This window comes from Scardinius erythrophthalmus (genome assembly GCF_964197995.2).
Source record: "Scardinius erythrophthalmus genome assembly, chromosome: 17".
Classification (NCBI taxonomy): Eukaryota; Metazoa; Chordata; class Actinopteri; order Cypriniformes; family Leuciscidae; genus Scardinius; species Scardinius erythrophthalmus.
Window position 1 is genome coordinate 7,023,220 of NC_138237.1, and position 18,020 is coordinate 7,041,239.

An 18,020-nucleotide genomic window follows, 5' to 3' on the forward strand; every position below is an offset into this window, starting at 1 on the left:
ACCTTCATAGAACAAATAGGTCAGTTGTAGGTCTTGTCTTGTGGAATTTTGTTGCATTAGTGTTTTTTAAAAGGTATTATGGTGGAACCTATTGGTCAGAGAGAACCAGAATCATATAGTGTTCCACTTGTGTGTTTAAAAAGAGGTGGAGGTTTATGATGCGATTCTGACTCTGAAAGCTTTTCAGAATTGTTTGTAGGATATGACCGTCTCATCATCATCTTTTTAATCATGTTTCTACCTGAAGCTGGTCAGAAGGAAGCTTTGGACTCATAAGGAACCATTTTGGTACTGATATTCTGAGGAAGCAGGTAGCCTAATCAATGCTCGCTGACTAAGGTAAAAGCTTGAACCTCTCAGGTCAGGTGTAAGACACTTTGCTACTGTGACGTGATGCAGCATTTTTCTCTCGTCAAGAGAGATGCCGGGTCAGCAAGGCCTCTGGAATCTTGCTTTTGTTGTAATTTTACATTATTGGTGCAGCATCCCGTTTGTTGTCTCACTGGCTCGGGTGTCATTTTCAGATATTTCATAAAGCCAGATGACCACACAGACCAAAGTAAATATTAAATTCTCTCTGGATTCCTCTACTACTGTTATATAAGACCCAATAGAAGATTTTATTGGGTCACTGTTATCATGTTTTAATATACTGGATGAAATAATAAAACTCACAATTTTTAAAAATGAAAATCATATTATACATACGATTTAGGTAGTCGCATTATTATAATGAAGTGAATTTTAAATCGTTTTATTTGTCGGTTTAAATGCATGTTAAAAATGTTGTCATGTCCAAGATGCTGCACTAATTTGTAAAATGATAAACTGACAATTAATTAAGAACAAAATTGTAATAATTTATAAGTTTTTACTGTTTCCTCAATATCACTTTCCATAATACTCTTTAGTTTTTTGTAAAATAATTTTAACTAGCAAAAGCCATTTCCTTAATGACATTATCCTACATAAGTGACATCATTTTGGAGAGAAAATTATCTTATTTACATTATTACAAAATGCAAAGAAATGACCGACACAGAAACGATTCAAACGTGGCCAAGTAACAGTCACATTTACTGCAATGTTTACAGTGTCATAAAATTTCATTCAGTTCTTTTAGTTTTGTAAATCTGTTAACCATAAAGTTTACCGTGTAATAAACCCCATCCTGTACATCTCAGTAGAGTTTGCCATTTAATAAATTCTGCTTGGTACATCTAGTGCGTAAATTCATCCTCTGTAATACCTGACTGTAAAGTGTACAGTGTAAACTCTACGTTATAGGTTCTTGTAATATAATAGCTTTGTGTGCTGTAAAGTTTACAGTGTATAATAAAACCTTTTTGCCTCTCGAGTAGATCCAAACCAAAAATATTCTCTACCAAAAATAGTCAAATAATGTGGGTTTATAATAATTCCATTTGATTAGATATCTTCTCTTACAAGTTGGATAGCGTGTTTGTGTCCTGAATACTTCGTAAATATCAATGATCTCTAACTGTGGCGACAAACATTCCTATAACAACCAGCGGTACAGTGCCTAAAATCTTAATAGTCAAATATCACAATAATATTCATACTCTTTGCTTTTTAGCGAATAACAGTGAGCGCTCGTTACATACATCTGAATGTTACAAACTGCAGCGAGGGAGAGTAAAAAACGTGAAGCCGGACCTTTCCTGTCTTTCTGTGAAGACAACCTGCAGTCACTGTGAGGACACGCCCCCTACATTGAGCCAATCAGAGTGAAGGAAGTGGGGTAAGTATTGAATTTCGTAGCTATTGCACAAGAAACTTGTTGATTTTGTGTGTGTGTGTTTTTGGTATTACTCGTCCTCAGCGTATACGTGAGGCGCACATTTTGAGTTCCATTGATTTCCAGCTCTAACAGAGTCTCTTTGTTTGTCGTTCTGCCCCTGTAGAGGGCGATGGGAGAAGCAGGAGTCTCTCAGGAGTCTCTCCGGAGTCTCTCAGGAGGCGGTGGAGCTCAGCAGGGTGGCGAGGAGCGGGCAGAGCAGAAGTGCCAGGCTCAGAGAGAGAGAGCTGGCACGGTTGCACTTTTTGCCTCCTTCGCAGCGCGACTGTTGGCACAAAACACCCTTAAAGTCGGGCGGACAGCTGCAGCGCTGATTCTGAACACACGTCCCCCCGTTCTGGCACAAGAGTAACTCCTCGTCACACACGTTCGCTGTGGAGAACATAGAGGAAAAGTTCATGTGCAACATTTTACAAAAATAAAAATCATGGTTTCCACAAATATATGAAATAGCACAACTGTTTTCAACACTGATAATAAACAAAAATGTTTCTTGATAATCAAATCTTCATATTAGAATGATTTCTGAAGGATCATGTGACACTGAAGACTGGAGTAATGATGCTGAAAATTCAGCTTTGATCACAGGAATAAAATACATTTTAATATATTCAAATAGAAAACAGTTATTTTAAATTGTAATATTTCACAATAATACTGTTTTTACTGAATTTTTGATCAAATAAATGCAGCCTTTGTGAGCAGAAGAGACTTCTCTCAAAAACAAAATCTTAATCTCTAAAATCTTAAGTCTTAATCTTAATTAGTCCTTTTTATTGGTAGTGTAGTCTCTCTCTCTCTCTCTCTCTCTCTCTCTATCTCACTCACACACACACGATCATTTTCTTGGTGGCTTGTATATGTGTCATATTTAACATGGGAGTCCGGTGTCATTAAAAAGCCACAACGTGTCGCAGGAGTCTGGGTACTAATGAGACCAGGTGCTACACACCTGACCCCAAACTGTCTCAGCAGTGAACAATGAGTGTGTGTGAGAGAGAGAGAAAGTTCAGAAAATGATAAAGAGGAACATGACTATTGCTATGTTCTGAATAACATATAATTTTTCAGATTTTTCTCATTTGCCTGGAGTACCTGGGATGACCTACTACTACAATACGACCCGAGCGCACAGTGCTGAGCACCGTTTCCCAGAATGCAACACCATTAATTCATCACACTGGAAATGAAAGGTTAAGTTGAGTAAGTAATAAGTAAGTAATTAAGTAATATCAGTTGTAGTTTTAATCTCTTGACTCATTTTACACATAATTAAATTAAAAATGCTAAATAAAGAAGAGGATATGGAAGTAAACATGCATGTGATCAGATCATGTGACAACAATGTGGCACAGAACACAACACTTGGGTTCTTCTGGAGGTAAAAATCCCATTCATTTTCTCCACAGGGGAATTGATTCTGAATAATAGCACATAAACCTGTAAAGACAGACGAACTGTGAGCAACGAAGTTGTTAATCGATTGTATATGCTTTTGTTGAAGCCATCAGCCTGTATTATATATTTAACAAAAAATCATTTAACAGTGGAATTCCAGGTGAAAAACTACATTACCCATAATTCTGCAAAGAAACCTACATCGATCAGAGAATCGAAACAAATTGCACAAAATGATGTGTATATATATATATATAATTCGTATCAGTTTTATATTTATCGATCATTTTTAATGTGTGTAATTCACAATGCTTCATGGGATTGTAAGTCTTGTACCTTTGTCTTTTTGCCTGATTTTCTCATATATTTTTTTGCTTCAAATCAAAGTGTGTAATGGTGTGATTCACCTCATAGCTGGTTGGTTTGGTTGATGGCTTATAACTCCCTAATGAAGACTTTTTAAAAAAAAAATCCTATGGGAAAATTACTTCCGGAAGCAAGGCCGCTGAAAAAGTGGGCGGCCACTAATGCACTCTATTATTCCTGTTTAATATTAATGCACTCTATTACTACTTGAAGTCTTACATGAATGCATTCGTTTTCAAATACAAATTTTTGAAGAAATAGTAGGCAGTGTATAGTGTATACGGCACAGAATTAAGTTTGCCATTCTGAACATATCCTATAAAAAAAGACTGTAAGTGAAGGGTTAAATGGGCATCTTTTTTTTTTTTTTTGCATTGCTGAAATGATCACACTAAATAAAACTTGGTGTAGAAACAGTTTTAACTCAGAAATTGCTAGTAAATCTTAATATTAATTACAAAGAAAACGGCAAGAAACACATTGAATTTTTAAGAAGAAAGCCTGAAATATTATTTTCTTGTAAAACATAACCTAACAGTCTTTGTTTTGTTTACAAATAAGTTTTTACAGCACATGATATTTTCTAAATGTAATACAAAAAGCTCTAAAAGAGTCCAAACCATGTGAAAACTTTCATTAACCAATAATATTTAAATATTATTAACCAAACAGCTTATCCAGTGCATTTACTAGAACCAGTAAATACTGGCTGCATGCAGATCCACTTAACCCTAAAACAAAATAAATCTATTTGAAGAAACTGACTAATCCAGCTCCGGAAGTGTGTCCCTAATGGATTCTCCCCTGTTCTGTCTCCTCACAGAGCTAGCGGTTCTGGCCGTGGGCCAGTTTCATCTTAAAGATGGATCACAGGGAAAACGCTGTGCGCAGGGGTTCTAAAATCACCATGGGAATCCAGGTACAAATGTGATCATTACCCCACAAACCAGTTTCCAATAAACAAGGGCTTCTTAGAATGTGCAGATAGCGGGAATACAAGCCAAACCCATTATACACCAGTATAATCTATTGTGATAATAGATCAGCCTCCTGTTAAATCAGATCAATCCCGCCCTCTTCATTATGAGACCACACCCCTTTTGTGCAACACAACTTGACACCAATTTCAATGTTTGAATCATAAGCCTTAAAAAAAAATTGTCACTACACTCTTAAAGCGAAACTCTCGCCAAAATGCAACCTAGGGTCTTTTTGTTAATCTACCCGAGGCAAACTTTCGTGTAAAAGCATAATTAGGATGGAAACGTCACTTTTAAGTTTGACCGTATTTTCGTTTTCGGTCAAATTGAATGGGAGTGCTTGGGGCACGACTATGATAGCATCAAAATCTCTATTTTTAAAACACTAAGAAGGCTCGACACAACATGAAACTTTGCTGGAAGTATCACCAGGGGCTCTACACATGAACTCCAGCATTGAGAACATTGTTTGTGTACACAGAGTTTACTAAAAAGAAAGATTTTGTAAAACTCGCTGTAAATGTGTCCGCCGGCATTTTGACAGTCAAAAATAGTCGATCTCCAAATGTGAATGAACTGAATTTTAGTATTGCTTCTTATATGAGGATCCTTTTTCAAATACAAGGTCAATCTTGATTTTCACTAACGACAAAACAACAAATTATCCGTGAATTTATATGGAACTAAGCTTTAGGAGCTTTCCATCTTTACTCTCTTCCCTGTTACGTTGCATTCGGAGATCGACTATTTTTGACTGTCAAAATGCCGGCGGACACAGCTACAGTGAGTCGTTCAAAATCTCTTTTTAGTAAACTCTGTGTACACAAACAATGTTCGAGTTCATGTGTAGAGCCCCTGGTGATACTTCCAGCAAAGTTTCATGTTGTGTCGAGCCTTCTTAGTGTTTTAAAAATGATGCAGTCATAGAAATGCCCCATGCACTTCCATTCAAAAGGCAATTTGACCAAAAATGAAAATACGTTCAAACTTAAAAGTGGCGTTTCCATTCTAATTATGCTTTTACACGAAAGTTTGCCTCGGGTAGATTAACAAAAAGACCCTAGGTTGCATTTTGGCGAGAGTTATGCTTTAAAAATAAACATTTTACATTTATTCATTTAGCAGACGCTTTTATCCAAAGCGACTTACAAATGAGAACAGTATAAGCAGTAAAACTAACAGTAGGACAACAATATGCGAGTGCTATGATCCTTCCCAGTTTAATCTAACGCAGTACATGTACTTTTTTTTAGAACCTTAAACCTTAAATAAAGGTTCCAAAAGTTTGGTAACACTTTTATTTCGATCAATCAATCTACTAGCTAACTTTGCAACTACATGTCAACTAGCAGTCAGAGTATTAGAGTGCTTAATATCTGCTAACACTTTATTTTGTAACTTTGCAACTACATGTCAACTGATTCTACTAACCCGACCCTAACCTAACAGTCTACTAATCCTCTAATGAGAGTTAGTAGAGTGTCTAAAGTGGTCTATCGAAATAAAGTAACCAGAGGTTTTTGCAGCAATGCCATAAAATAACCATTTTTTGTTCCCCAGAGAACCGTCAAGTCAAGTCACCTTAATTTATATAGCGCTTTTAACAATATAGATTGTTTTAAAGCAACTTTACAGTGATAATAGGAAATGAAAGTAACAGAGATTGTTTAGGCTTTACAGCAGCTCTAGGATAAAGTTATTGTCCAGCTTAAGTTAGTTTTGATTGATTCACTTCCGCCGCAACGATCATTAGTTATTAACTTAGGGGCCGCTAACACGACACCGTTCTAACAGAAAACCCTTAACGTGATCCGGCCGCTCATTTGCACAAAACAGTGTTTGGTGGCTCGAGAACGCAAACCATGAAATAGGTTCCAAGGTACAAGCCTTGAAAAATTGATAATGCATAATTTTTTATCGCTTCCTGTTCTTAAAAAAACATTTTTTATTAGTGTGAAAAACATTTTAACAATCTAAAGAACCTTTTTTTCCACTATAAAGAACCTTATGTGCAATGGAAAGATTCCACATTCTAAAATATAAAGGTTCTTTATTGGCATCTGTCGTTCCACAAAGAATCTTTAACATCCATAGAATCTTTTTATTACACAAAAAAGGTTCATTGTAGTGGAAAAAAAGTTAAGTTGGGGAACAAAATGGTTCTTCTATGGCATTGCTGAGAAATCCCTCTTTTGGAACCTTTATTTTTAAGGGTGATGGATGTTAGAGGTATTTTTAAGAGTGATTGATGTTAGAGGTATTTTTAAGAGAAATGGATGCCATTAAAGAAACTTTATTAAAAGTGCAGCCCAGTGGTAAAATGTGCAACAATAATCACTTCCATTTGTGAGGGTTCTGCAATACCAGGACATATTTTACACTGCAAACATGGCACAGAAGCCGCATCTCAAGCAGCATATACACTGTAAAAGAATATTATTGGTTTAACTTAAAAAAGTAAGCAACCTAATTGCCTTAAAAATTTAAGTTCATTGAAATTAAACCAATCTCCATTGTATTAACTCAATTTTTTAATCAACAGAAACTCAAAATATTATGTTAAGTTGATTTGACAGAAGAAAAAATGTTAATAAATAATCATAACAAATCATGAAAATATATATATTTTTTTTACAGTGTAGTATACTAGTGGTTTGACTGGTTTGCATGGTTAACCCGATGTTAGTTGGCGTAACTACACCATTAAAGCATCTTTCTCATTTCTCGGCCATTCGGAAGTTGAATTGACTCTGCTTTAACTCCACAGTTTAAAGACTAATGACTGCAAGCTAGAACTAGAAATTATTTAAACTGTTACTTTTATTTCAGATGGCTTTAGGAAACTAAAGTTCTGTGCCAATTAATATTTGATTTAAACCTGAAATTGGCCGAGGAGAATGGAAAGGCGACTGCACACTTTGACATTGATTTGTTAATTAGATGGGAGAGTTGAATTGGGAAGGTACTTACGGAAACAGCCCGGTTTCCAATAGTAACCGGGGAGACATTCGTCACATTTGACTCCGGTTGAGCCCTCTTTACACTGACAGAAGCCGGTGCCGTTACAGCGGTCGTGCACCGAACCCATCGTATTACAGTTACACTCTGAAAAGAAATAGAGAGAGTTAGTCACAGGAAAAGGGCTGAACTTGTACAGCTTATTTCTGAAAACTTGTCAAGACTAATTGTTGAGTGTCAAAATGGCTTGATAGATTTAGTTGATAGGCAGGTTTAATTCAATTCACCACCCAAGTTTGTTTGCTCTGAATAAATATTTGCGTGCATATGGCATGCACTTGTGGCCATTATATTTATTCATAAAAATCTAATCATAGTGCATGCTTAAGCTGTGTTTGCATTTTCTGTAGTTGCTTTTTGTATTTAGAAAATAAGCTAAAAATAAGCATGCTATTTTTTTATTTTGTTTTAGCAATAATATGTCAGAAAGTGGTTAGTTGAATGCACATGATTGGCACCATAATGTCATAATTACCAGTAGGAAACTCTTGAAGATTTCTTATAACTATAAATACCAATTTGCTTCTGAGTTTTCCGTTTTAATTGTGAATGTTGATGTGATGTTTAACGAAGAACGGTGACAAAGTGTGCCAGAAAACATTCGTTCAGCTGGTTTATGAGGAGACGGACTTGATCAAACTGCATAATTATCCCAAATAACTCCCAGAACCCAGAAACAAGTTTAGCACTTCAGGTTCCATCAACCTCAAGTCAATGGGTTTTTGAACTGGTTTTTGATTAAATGCCTGAAATAAGGTCAAGCTCAAGATATTGTCACATTTCATTCTACAACATAAAATACCAGTAATACCCCCAGTGTGTGTGTTTTTTCTTTTTTTTCTCAAAGCTTTTACTTGTCTTGGAAAAGGCGGTTGTTATCAAGTGTCTAAATGGGACTACAGAGGTTTTCGGGACATTAAACGTCATCAGCCAAACAGGTAAACTCATCTACTCACTAGTTTGCTTTCACAGCTTTGCAAACTCAAACTTTCAGGGAAAATATTTTCTAAAGAAGAGTTGTTGCTTGAAGCCCGAAGTCATGTGACCGTGGTGTAGTTCATTTTTAGCCTTAGTTTAGCTTTATACTTCTGCTGATTGTATTAAAGGGTCAGTTCACCCAAAAATTAAAATTCTGTCAGTAATGACTCTCCCTCATGTTGTTCCAACCGCGTAAGACTTTTGTTCATCTTCGGAACACACATTAAGATATTTTTGATGAAATCTGAGAGCTGATCACTCCTCCATAGGCTGCTAGGTAATCGATATCTGCCGGCCCAGAAAAGTTCGTAAAGACATCGTTAAAATAGTCCAAGTGACTACAGTGGCTCAACCTTAAGTTTATCAAGCGACGAGAATACTTTTTGTGCGCAAAAAGACCCAAAATGTATTCAACTATTCATTTTCTTCCATGTGGGCCTCTGAGTGAGTTCACGAGAGTGCCACGGCATATGCGTGAGAACTGAGAAGATGGCGCTCACGATCATTTGATGGGAAAGTGTGAAAGGTAAGCCATTCATTTTGCGGCATTGGTAAGGCACTTTTACGTTTTCTCATTGGTTTCTCTCGATTCGGACATCCAGGAATTGCACACTATAGAACCAGTGTAAACATTACATCGAGATCCGTCTGCGTCATCTTCTCAGTTCTCACGCATGCGAACTCACTCAGAGGCCCACACTGAAGAAAATGAATAGTTGAATACATTTTGGGTTTTTTTGCGCACAAAAAGTATTCTCGTCGCTTGATAAACTTAAGGTTAAGACACTGTAGTCACTTGGACTATTTTAACGATGTCTTTACTAACTTTCTGGGCTGGCAAGTTTCGATCCCATAGAAGCCTATGGAGGAGTGATCCAGCTCTCAGATTTAATTTAAAAAAATATCTTAATTTGTGTTTCTGAAGATGAACGAAAGTCTTACATGAGGGTGAGTAATTACTGACAGAGTTTTCATCTCTGGGTGAACTAACCCTTTAAGGCTTCAAAATTCAAAAAAGTCCAAAACATGTAAGAATCATGAACTTTTGTTGGTCATGGAGGTTATTCTCTGCAAAATCCAAAAGCCAATGGAAAAATCCCACTGGGTTTTTGTCAAGGGAATCAGGGTGATGCTAATTTTCAGGTTGGCCTACAAAAATACATCTTCACTGCAGCTCTCTATTGCATTGCTAATATATTAGCATATTATTCATTTATAAATATTGTTAATCACACAATTTGGTAACACTTTACAATAAGGTTCCATTAATCCATTAACTATCATTACATCTGTTACAGTATTTATTGATATTTGTTAACTTTAGGAAATTAAAATACAACTGTTCATTGTAGTTCATGTTAGATATAATTTTTTATTTTAATAATGCATTAGTAAATGTTAAAGATTAATACATGCTTTAGAAATAGCCTATTTTTCACTGTTAATGAATGCAGTTAAATGCAGTTTACACATAATTTTTTTTATAGTCAGCTGTAAATTATGTTTTATTATTTTTAGAAACTATTAGCTGATATTTTGATACACAAATCGACTTGCAGCCAACTCCTGAAAATAGACACAATAGACTTAGTGCTATTGTGAGCTCAGGATGAGGTAAATGTTCTCCTTGTGGAGATCCTGGTGTTGACCCTGTGCCATGTTGGCACCTGGCACACACCCGATGAGGGCGAGCGGATTTGTGCTGACTTCCCAGCATGCTTTCATTTACCCCGCGCCCTGCCTCCTCGTGTGGCAGATGGCCTCTCTTCTCCGTCCTGGTACTCTCAGCGTCCGATTGGAAGCAGAGCTGCTGATTTAAGAGCTGTGACATCCGGGTTTATTTCTGGAAGTTTATTTGAAGACCGCTGGGAAACTCTAATATGACGCTCCCAGGAAGATAATGTTACAGTTTAACTTTGTCGACTGTGGCGTACAGTGCATTTTCTCTTTCTTCCCTCATTCAGTTGTCTTTGTATTTCTTTCTCCTGATTACATCCCTAGTATTTTTCTCCAATATGTCTTTTTTGTTTCAATTAGAGGCATTTCCTGGCATTGTTTGCTTGGAAGATGTTTTTGAATGTTTTTGGATTTTCCCTGATGCACACTTCAGTGAAGTCCACACTGGGTCTCTTTAAAAATGTACTCTTTACTCTTGATATTTAGATGCGTTTTGGTCGATCGGATCACAGGTAGTCGAGCGAGACACATTCCCATTCACACCTGGTGTTTTTATCCGTCTCTTTTGTCCACTTTTCAACAACTCCGGTCCTGAATTCTTCCAGGGGAGGGTCTATGGGAGGGGTAAATGTATGGCCTTTTTCAGATATTTCGATATAATGGACGAAATAAACTCACGTTATAAACTTTAACGTAATAACGAAATAAACTTTCGTTTCTGCTCTGATAGCCCCAAAGCCGCGTCGAACACAGTGAGTGCGTGTTAGAAATCGGGAGTGGTACATTTTTCGTTTTTTTAAATCAAACGACAAACAAATGCGTTTTCAACTACCTCTGGAAGTGGTTGAAAGTGAATAAGCTCAAAGCTTTTTAGACCCTGTTTACGCCTGTATTTAGTGTTGTCTGCTTCTAATCCAATCAACCAAAATGCATCTTATTAGCAGGTGTGCTACTGCTAGAGTATTTTTTTTCCTAATTTGCTTTTAGTGTCTAAAACTGGGAAAAAAAGTAAACCACCAAAGACTGTCCTACTCAGCTTTACAGTCTCAGTAGAGTCATAAATATTGTAATTTTGTGTATTATAATTATAAATATTGTAATTTCTTCAAGGGTGGCTGACTTCGCAGTAGATGACAATGAATGACTGCTGCTTTGCAAATATATTAAGGTGATTTACAACAGCTAATAGCAGGGCCCACTGAAATAAGTTATATTTTCCCCAAATTCTGTAACATTCTGTGATTTGATTATTTGTACAGCCCTACTTTTCCGCTGATTACGTGACATTTTACGCTGTACTGTAAATTCAATTTTTATGACTGGATGCCGTGAGTCCGTTTGTGTCTTCAGCGTTGAAAATCACAGGACCTTATTAAAGTCAGCTAGTGTAAAGTTAATTGACTAATTGCTTAATGAAAATGAATAAATTATTTGTGAGATACCAAGCATAAATCATATAGTTTGTTTAAATGTTATATAGGTGCATTCATTCATGCTCGTCTCAGCTTTCATCAGGTTGTCCATGGTTTGTGTTTGAGGATTTGTGTATTTGAGACAAAAATATGACTAAATAATTCAGACGTAGGAGTTTATCACGTGCAGCGATTCAATATTGTATTTTTAGTATGATATACATTTACATTTCGCATTTGACAGATGTTTTTATCCAATCTAATTGTCTATTTGGCTTCTCTAAGATTCACGCTCAAATGCATGCACAGTATTCTAGTTATAAAAATGCACACACTGTTACCCACCGATACACACGTTCTCGTCATCGGGCTCCGCAGTGTTGTTTTTGAAGAAGCCCATGCGACAGTGCTCGCAGTTCTGACCACGCGTGTTGTGTTTGCAGCTCACACACGTCACTATGTTCAGGAAGTCGATGTAACTGCAGCGATTCGAGTGTCCGTTACATTCACAATCTGAGAGGGAGAGAGAAAAAGGCAAAGTCAGCAACTCTAGGTTAAAGTACACTCTAAAAAACGTTGGGACCCAACATTAGGTCGGTGCTATACTGTATCAACCCACCATTGGGTTAGATGTTGGGTCGTTTTAACCCAACTTTTTTAAGTGAGTAAAAAAGGGTTAAAAGAGAGAAGAGTAAAGAAATGTGCTGGTTTTTAAGAATGTCGTTCAAGTTCAAGGTGTTGATATCTAAATGTGGGTGGTCATATGTTAGTAAGCTCATGACACCATAAACATGATGATTTAAAAAATGACTAGAGTTAGAGTACATCTACAAGCTACATCAATCTCGATGCTGAATCGATTAAAGCTATCGACTCTTTGTTTTGCGTCACTCTGTGTCTTTCCTGCTGCACCCACCCACAGCACTGACAGCTGAAATGAAGATTTGTGTGCGTGTGTGTGTGTGTGTTGCTGACAGGGCGATATCTCACACACTCTTACGGGACTCTTGCCCACTCTGCATGCACGTGAGTGTGTGTGTGTGCTCTAGGGATGTTGGGAAATCTGATGACAGATGTTTTCTCGAAAACAGCTGTTTCCTCGTCCTCTGAAGCAGATCTTTTTGTCAAACTGCTTGGCTTCTTCCAGTTCCCATTCACACCTGTCCTGTATCCTACTCTCATATCTGTGTCTTTCTGTCACTCATAGAGAATCAGTGTGCAGTGCGTTAATGAACCACTCTCAGTCTAGCCCCTTTTTGAGAACCTGAATCAGTGCCTTTCGCTTGATTTGCATCAGAGTGTCCTTTCAACGCAAGCCACTCATTGCACTTTGACCTCCATGTGACAGGTACAAGGTTCTAGGCAGCTAGTGTACACTACACTTTTATTCAGCAAGGATGCATCAAATTGATCATAAGTGACATTAAAGACAATCATAGTTACAAAAGGTTCTATTTCAAATAAATGATCTTCTTTTAAACGTTCTATTCATCAAAGAATCCTGGAAAAAATCTATCACTGTTTCCACAAAAAAATGAAGCAGCACAACTGTTTTCAACATTGATAATAATAATAGTGTCTTGAGCATCAAATCTTCATATTAGAATGATTTCTGAAGGATCATGTGACACTGAAGACTGGAGTAATGATGTTGAAAATTCAGCTTTGATCACAGGAATTAATTACATGTTAACATATTCACATAGAAAACACTTATTTTAAATTGTAATAATATTTCACAATATAACTGTTTTTACTGTATTTTTGATCAAATAAATGCAGCCTTGCTGAGCAGAAGAGACTTAAAACAAAAACAAAACAAAAACAGATTAAATAATAACTAATATAAAAAGTAAAAAATAGTCTCACCAATTTTTTTTAAACATCTTGTTCTACCTTCGATGTTACTGGTTCAGTATTTCTTCCATCTGGTTTTTGATTTGATTTTGATTTGCTACACCTTAAAGATCAGTGGCAATCAGGGTCAATAAATTGAACTTTGACCCCCAGTATCACAGACAAGGCTAAAGCCTAGTCCCAGACTAAAATACACATTTGAGCTGTTTTAACTGAACGCAACTTGCACTGACATACCTTAAAATATGTCAGTGTCATTGTTTTTTTCTCAAGATGCACACCAGTTATGTTTTTTTTTTCCTAAGGCATGTTTATAAAAGCTACTTAATGTCCTAATTGAACTAAGGTCTAATCCTGGCTTAATCTAAACTTTGTCTGTGAAACCAGGCCTAAGTGTTACATTACAATGCTTGAGCTGGGGATAATGCTGTAGCTTGATGCGTGCTTCACAGAGGTCAGGGTATTGGGCAACACTGATGTGAATCATGTGAAAGAACTTTTGTCAACTCCAAACAGGAATCAAGATTGTAATGTGTTTGCACCTTGAACATGTCAGACGTGTGGGACATTTCACCAGCATTTAAACATGGCCAATAATTAAACTTGTATAGCTAAATCTAATGTTGCACTTGCTGTATATGTCTGTTTTTTGTACATCAAAGGCGCAACTGTAATCTAATGATATTTCACATTACAGTAGACTTATACAAATGAATGTTTAAATGCATCTTTACCAGACCAATTAATCAACTTTATGATTTTTTAGCTACTTCAGATTTTTTTTTTATCACTTCAGAAGTGTCTTTAAAATATTTATGCACACTTTAAAAGGGACCGAGAGCGAGGAACTCAGTACAGAGCCTGTCTCAGCACATAGGAACAGGCAAATCAATTAAATATAAAAGAGTTCCACACGTTACACACAACACACTTACCTTACATGTCACAAATAATAGAGAAAAGCGGGGATGAAGGGATTGATGGAAGATAGAAAGGAGACAGGAAGTGACATGTTGAGAAACATCATCAAACTCAGTTTTTGAACTCTCAACGTGACATTACAGTGTTTATGAATAGAAGGGGAAAGTAAAATCTAGAACCTATACTGTTCCTTTTAATTGTTCATTCTTGTAAATACTGTGATGTTGTACTATGAGATCACTGTTTTTGTTTTCTCATCTCATTATCATGTCTTCCTCACCTTTAAAGTCGTCATATATGATGCCTTTTAGCTGGACAGTCTGTTGCCCTCCAGATAGTAAGAACTTCAGAAGAGCTTTAGAGAATGAAAATCCGTATTTTACATGTTCATCTAGAAACACTGCGATCGAGTCTACGGCAAGCAAATCTGCAGCTATCAGTCCGGTTACAGGAGGGATGAGTTGTCTAATGCAGAACAGAATTATTGTGACATTTAACAGGCCCAAAAATTCACTACCAAGCAGGTTTACTACAGTATATACAAACTAAAAACTACGGAAGCTAATACAGTTTATTTTTTATGTGGGTTCTAATGACTATGCACATGCAATTATAGACTTCACTACTTACAATGTACTCCTTCTCTACCTCACTCTACCTTTTTTATTCTCTTCATCTTTATCTTCCATTTTTTCTTCTCTCTCCCACTTATGGGTGTGCTTTCCTTCACCCGAGTGTTTGTGTGGCTCTAGACGAGCAAAGAGAAGGACTGAGCAATCCACAGATCAATTAATAATGTTTGAATCACTCACAAAGGCACGATGAAAAAAATACCACTTATGCATTGATCAGACAGTGCCATTTTTACTCATCAAACTATTCTATCAAATTAAATTAGCTTTAATGAAGTCTAAAAAAAGCCTTTATTAGAAACAGATGTAATTTACCATTCAAGAGACTAAAAACCACTTCTCATGGAGCTCTATTGAATTCTAAATCAAGTCTAGATTTTATACTACAGGCTGTTTGAAACTACCAGCTGATCCATACCTTCAATATCTGTCTGTTTATGAGACCCTTCCTTCTCCTGCTCTCCATGTGGCACATGTATTGATGAAACCATCTCGTGTATTGGCTCATGAGACTCCACTTTTGGCTCAATAGGTATGTGTCCATGAGGTTTATGCATTGACTCATGAGGATTCACTACTGGCCCATGAGGGTTATGAATTGACTCATGAGGGTTCACTACTGGCCCATGAGGTTTATGCATTGACTCATGAGGGTTCACTACTGGCCCATGAGGATTATGCATTGACTCATGAGGGTTCACTACTGGCCCATGATGATTATGCATTGACTCATGAGGATTCACTACTGGCCCATGAGGGTTATGAATTGACTCATGAGGGTTCACTACTGGTCCATGAGGTTTATGCATTGACTCATGAGGGTTCACTACTGGCCCATGAGGGTTATGAATTGACTCATGAGGGTTCACTACTGGCCCATGAGGTTTATGCATTGACTCATGAGGGTTCACTACTGGCCCATGAGGATTATGCATTGACTCATGAGGATTCACTACTGGTCCATGAGGTTTATGCATTGACTCATGAGGATTCACTACTGGTCCATGAGGTTTATGCATTGACTCATGAGGATTCACTACTGGCCCATGAGGTTTATGCATTGACTCATGAGGGTTCACTACTGGCCCATGAGGGTTATGCATTGACTCATGAGGGTTCACTACTGGCCCATTAGGTTTATGAATTGACTCTTGAGGATTCACTACTGGCCCATGAGGGTTATGCATTGACTCATGAGGATTCACTACTGGCCCATGAGGGTTATGAATTGACTCATGAGGATTCACTACTGGCCCATGAGGGTTATGCATTGACTCATGAGGATTCACTACTGGTCCATGAGGTTTATGCATTGACTCATGAGGATTCACTACTGGTCCATGAGGTTTATGCATTGACTCATGAGGATTCACTACTGGCCCATGAGGGTTATGAATTGACTCATGAGGATTCACTACTGGCCCATGAGGGTTATGCATTGACTCATGAGGATTCACTACTGGCCCATGAGGCTTATGAATTGACTCATGAGGATTCACTATTGGCCCATGAGGTTTATGCATTGACTCATGAGGATTCACTACTGACACATGAGGTTTATGAATTGTCTCATGAGGATTCACTACTGGCCCATGAGGTTTATGCATTGACTCATGAGGGTTCACTACTGGCCCATGAGGTTTATGAATTGACTCATGAGGATTCACTATTGGCTCATGAGGATTCACTACTGGCCCATGAGGTTTATGCATTGACTCATGAGGATTCACTATTGGCCCATGAGGTTTATGAATTGACTCATGAGCATTCACTATTGGCTCATGAGGTTTATGCATTGACTCATGAGGATTCACTATTGGCTCATGAGGTTTATGCATTGACTCATGAGGATTCACTACTGGCCCATGAGGATTCACTACTGGCCCATGAGGATTCACTACTGGCCCATGAAGGTTATGCATTGACTCATGGGGATTTAATATTGGTTCATGAGGATTCACTATTGGCCCATGAGGGTTATGCATTGACTCATGAGGATTCACTATTGGCCCATGAGGTTTATGCATTGACTCATGGGGATTCACTATTGGCTCATGAGGTTTATGCATTGACTCATGAGGATTCACTACTGGCTCGTGAGGATTCACTACTGGCTCATGAGGTTTATGCATTGACTCATGAGGATTCACTATTGGCTCATGAGGTTTATGCATTGACTCATGAGGATTCACTATTGGCCCATGAGGTTTATGCATTAACTCATGGGGATTCACTACTGGCCCATGAGGATTCACTACTGGCTCATGAGTTTTATGCATTGACTCATGGGGATTTACTATTGATTCATGAGGATTCACTATTGGCCCATGAGGGTTATGCATTGACTCATGAGGATTCACTATTGGCCCATGAGGGTTATGCATTGACTCATGGGAATTCACTACTGGCCCATGAGGATTCACTACTGGCTCATGAGTTTTATGCATTGACTCATGGGAATTCACTACTGGCCCATGAGGATTCACTACTGGCTCATGAGTTTTATGCATTGATTCATGGGGATTTACTATTGATTCATGAGGATTCACTATTGGCCCATGAGGGTTATGCATTGACTCATGAGGATTCACTATTGGCCCATGAGGGTTATGCATTGACTCATGAGGATTCACTATTGGCCCATGAGGGTTATGCATTGACTCATGGGGATTTACTATTGGTTCATGAGGTTTATGCATTGATTCATGAGGATTCACTATTGGCTCATGATGTTTCACTATTGGCCCATGAGTATTCACTACTGGCTCATGAGGTTTATGCATTGACTCATGGGGATTTACTATTGGCTCATGAGATTTCACTATTGGCTCATGAGGTTTCACTATTGGCTCATGAGGATTATGCATTGGCTCATGAAGAATTACTATTGGCTCATGAGGATTCACTTTTGGCTCATGAGGTTTTGCTGTTTGCTCATGAGGATTCGCTATTGGCTCATGAG

The 18,020-nt window shown here is 37.6% G+C and overlaps 1 protein-coding gene across 2 annotated transcripts in view; it reads right to left on the reverse strand.

The window, feature by feature from the left end:
• Positions 1-1,051: 1,051 nt before the first annotated feature.
• The window catches only part of ntng2b (netrin g2b), a 71,556-nt gene continuing 54,587 nt past the window's right edge, over positions 1,052-18,020 (reverse strand). For both annotated transcript variants that reach the window (XM_081391914.1, XM_081391915.1), the window contains exons 6-8: positions 11,994-12,161; positions 7,534-7,668; positions 1,052-2,191 (exon numbers count right to left, since the gene is read on the reverse strand). In XM_081391914.1, coding sequence (XP_081248040.1) covers positions 1,974-2,191; positions 7,534-7,668; positions 11,994-12,161 — 521 coding nt within the window. In that variant the 3' untranslated portion in view covers positions 1,052-1,973. The remainder of the gene's footprint in view (positions 2,192-7,533; positions 7,669-11,993; positions 12,162-18,020) is intronic.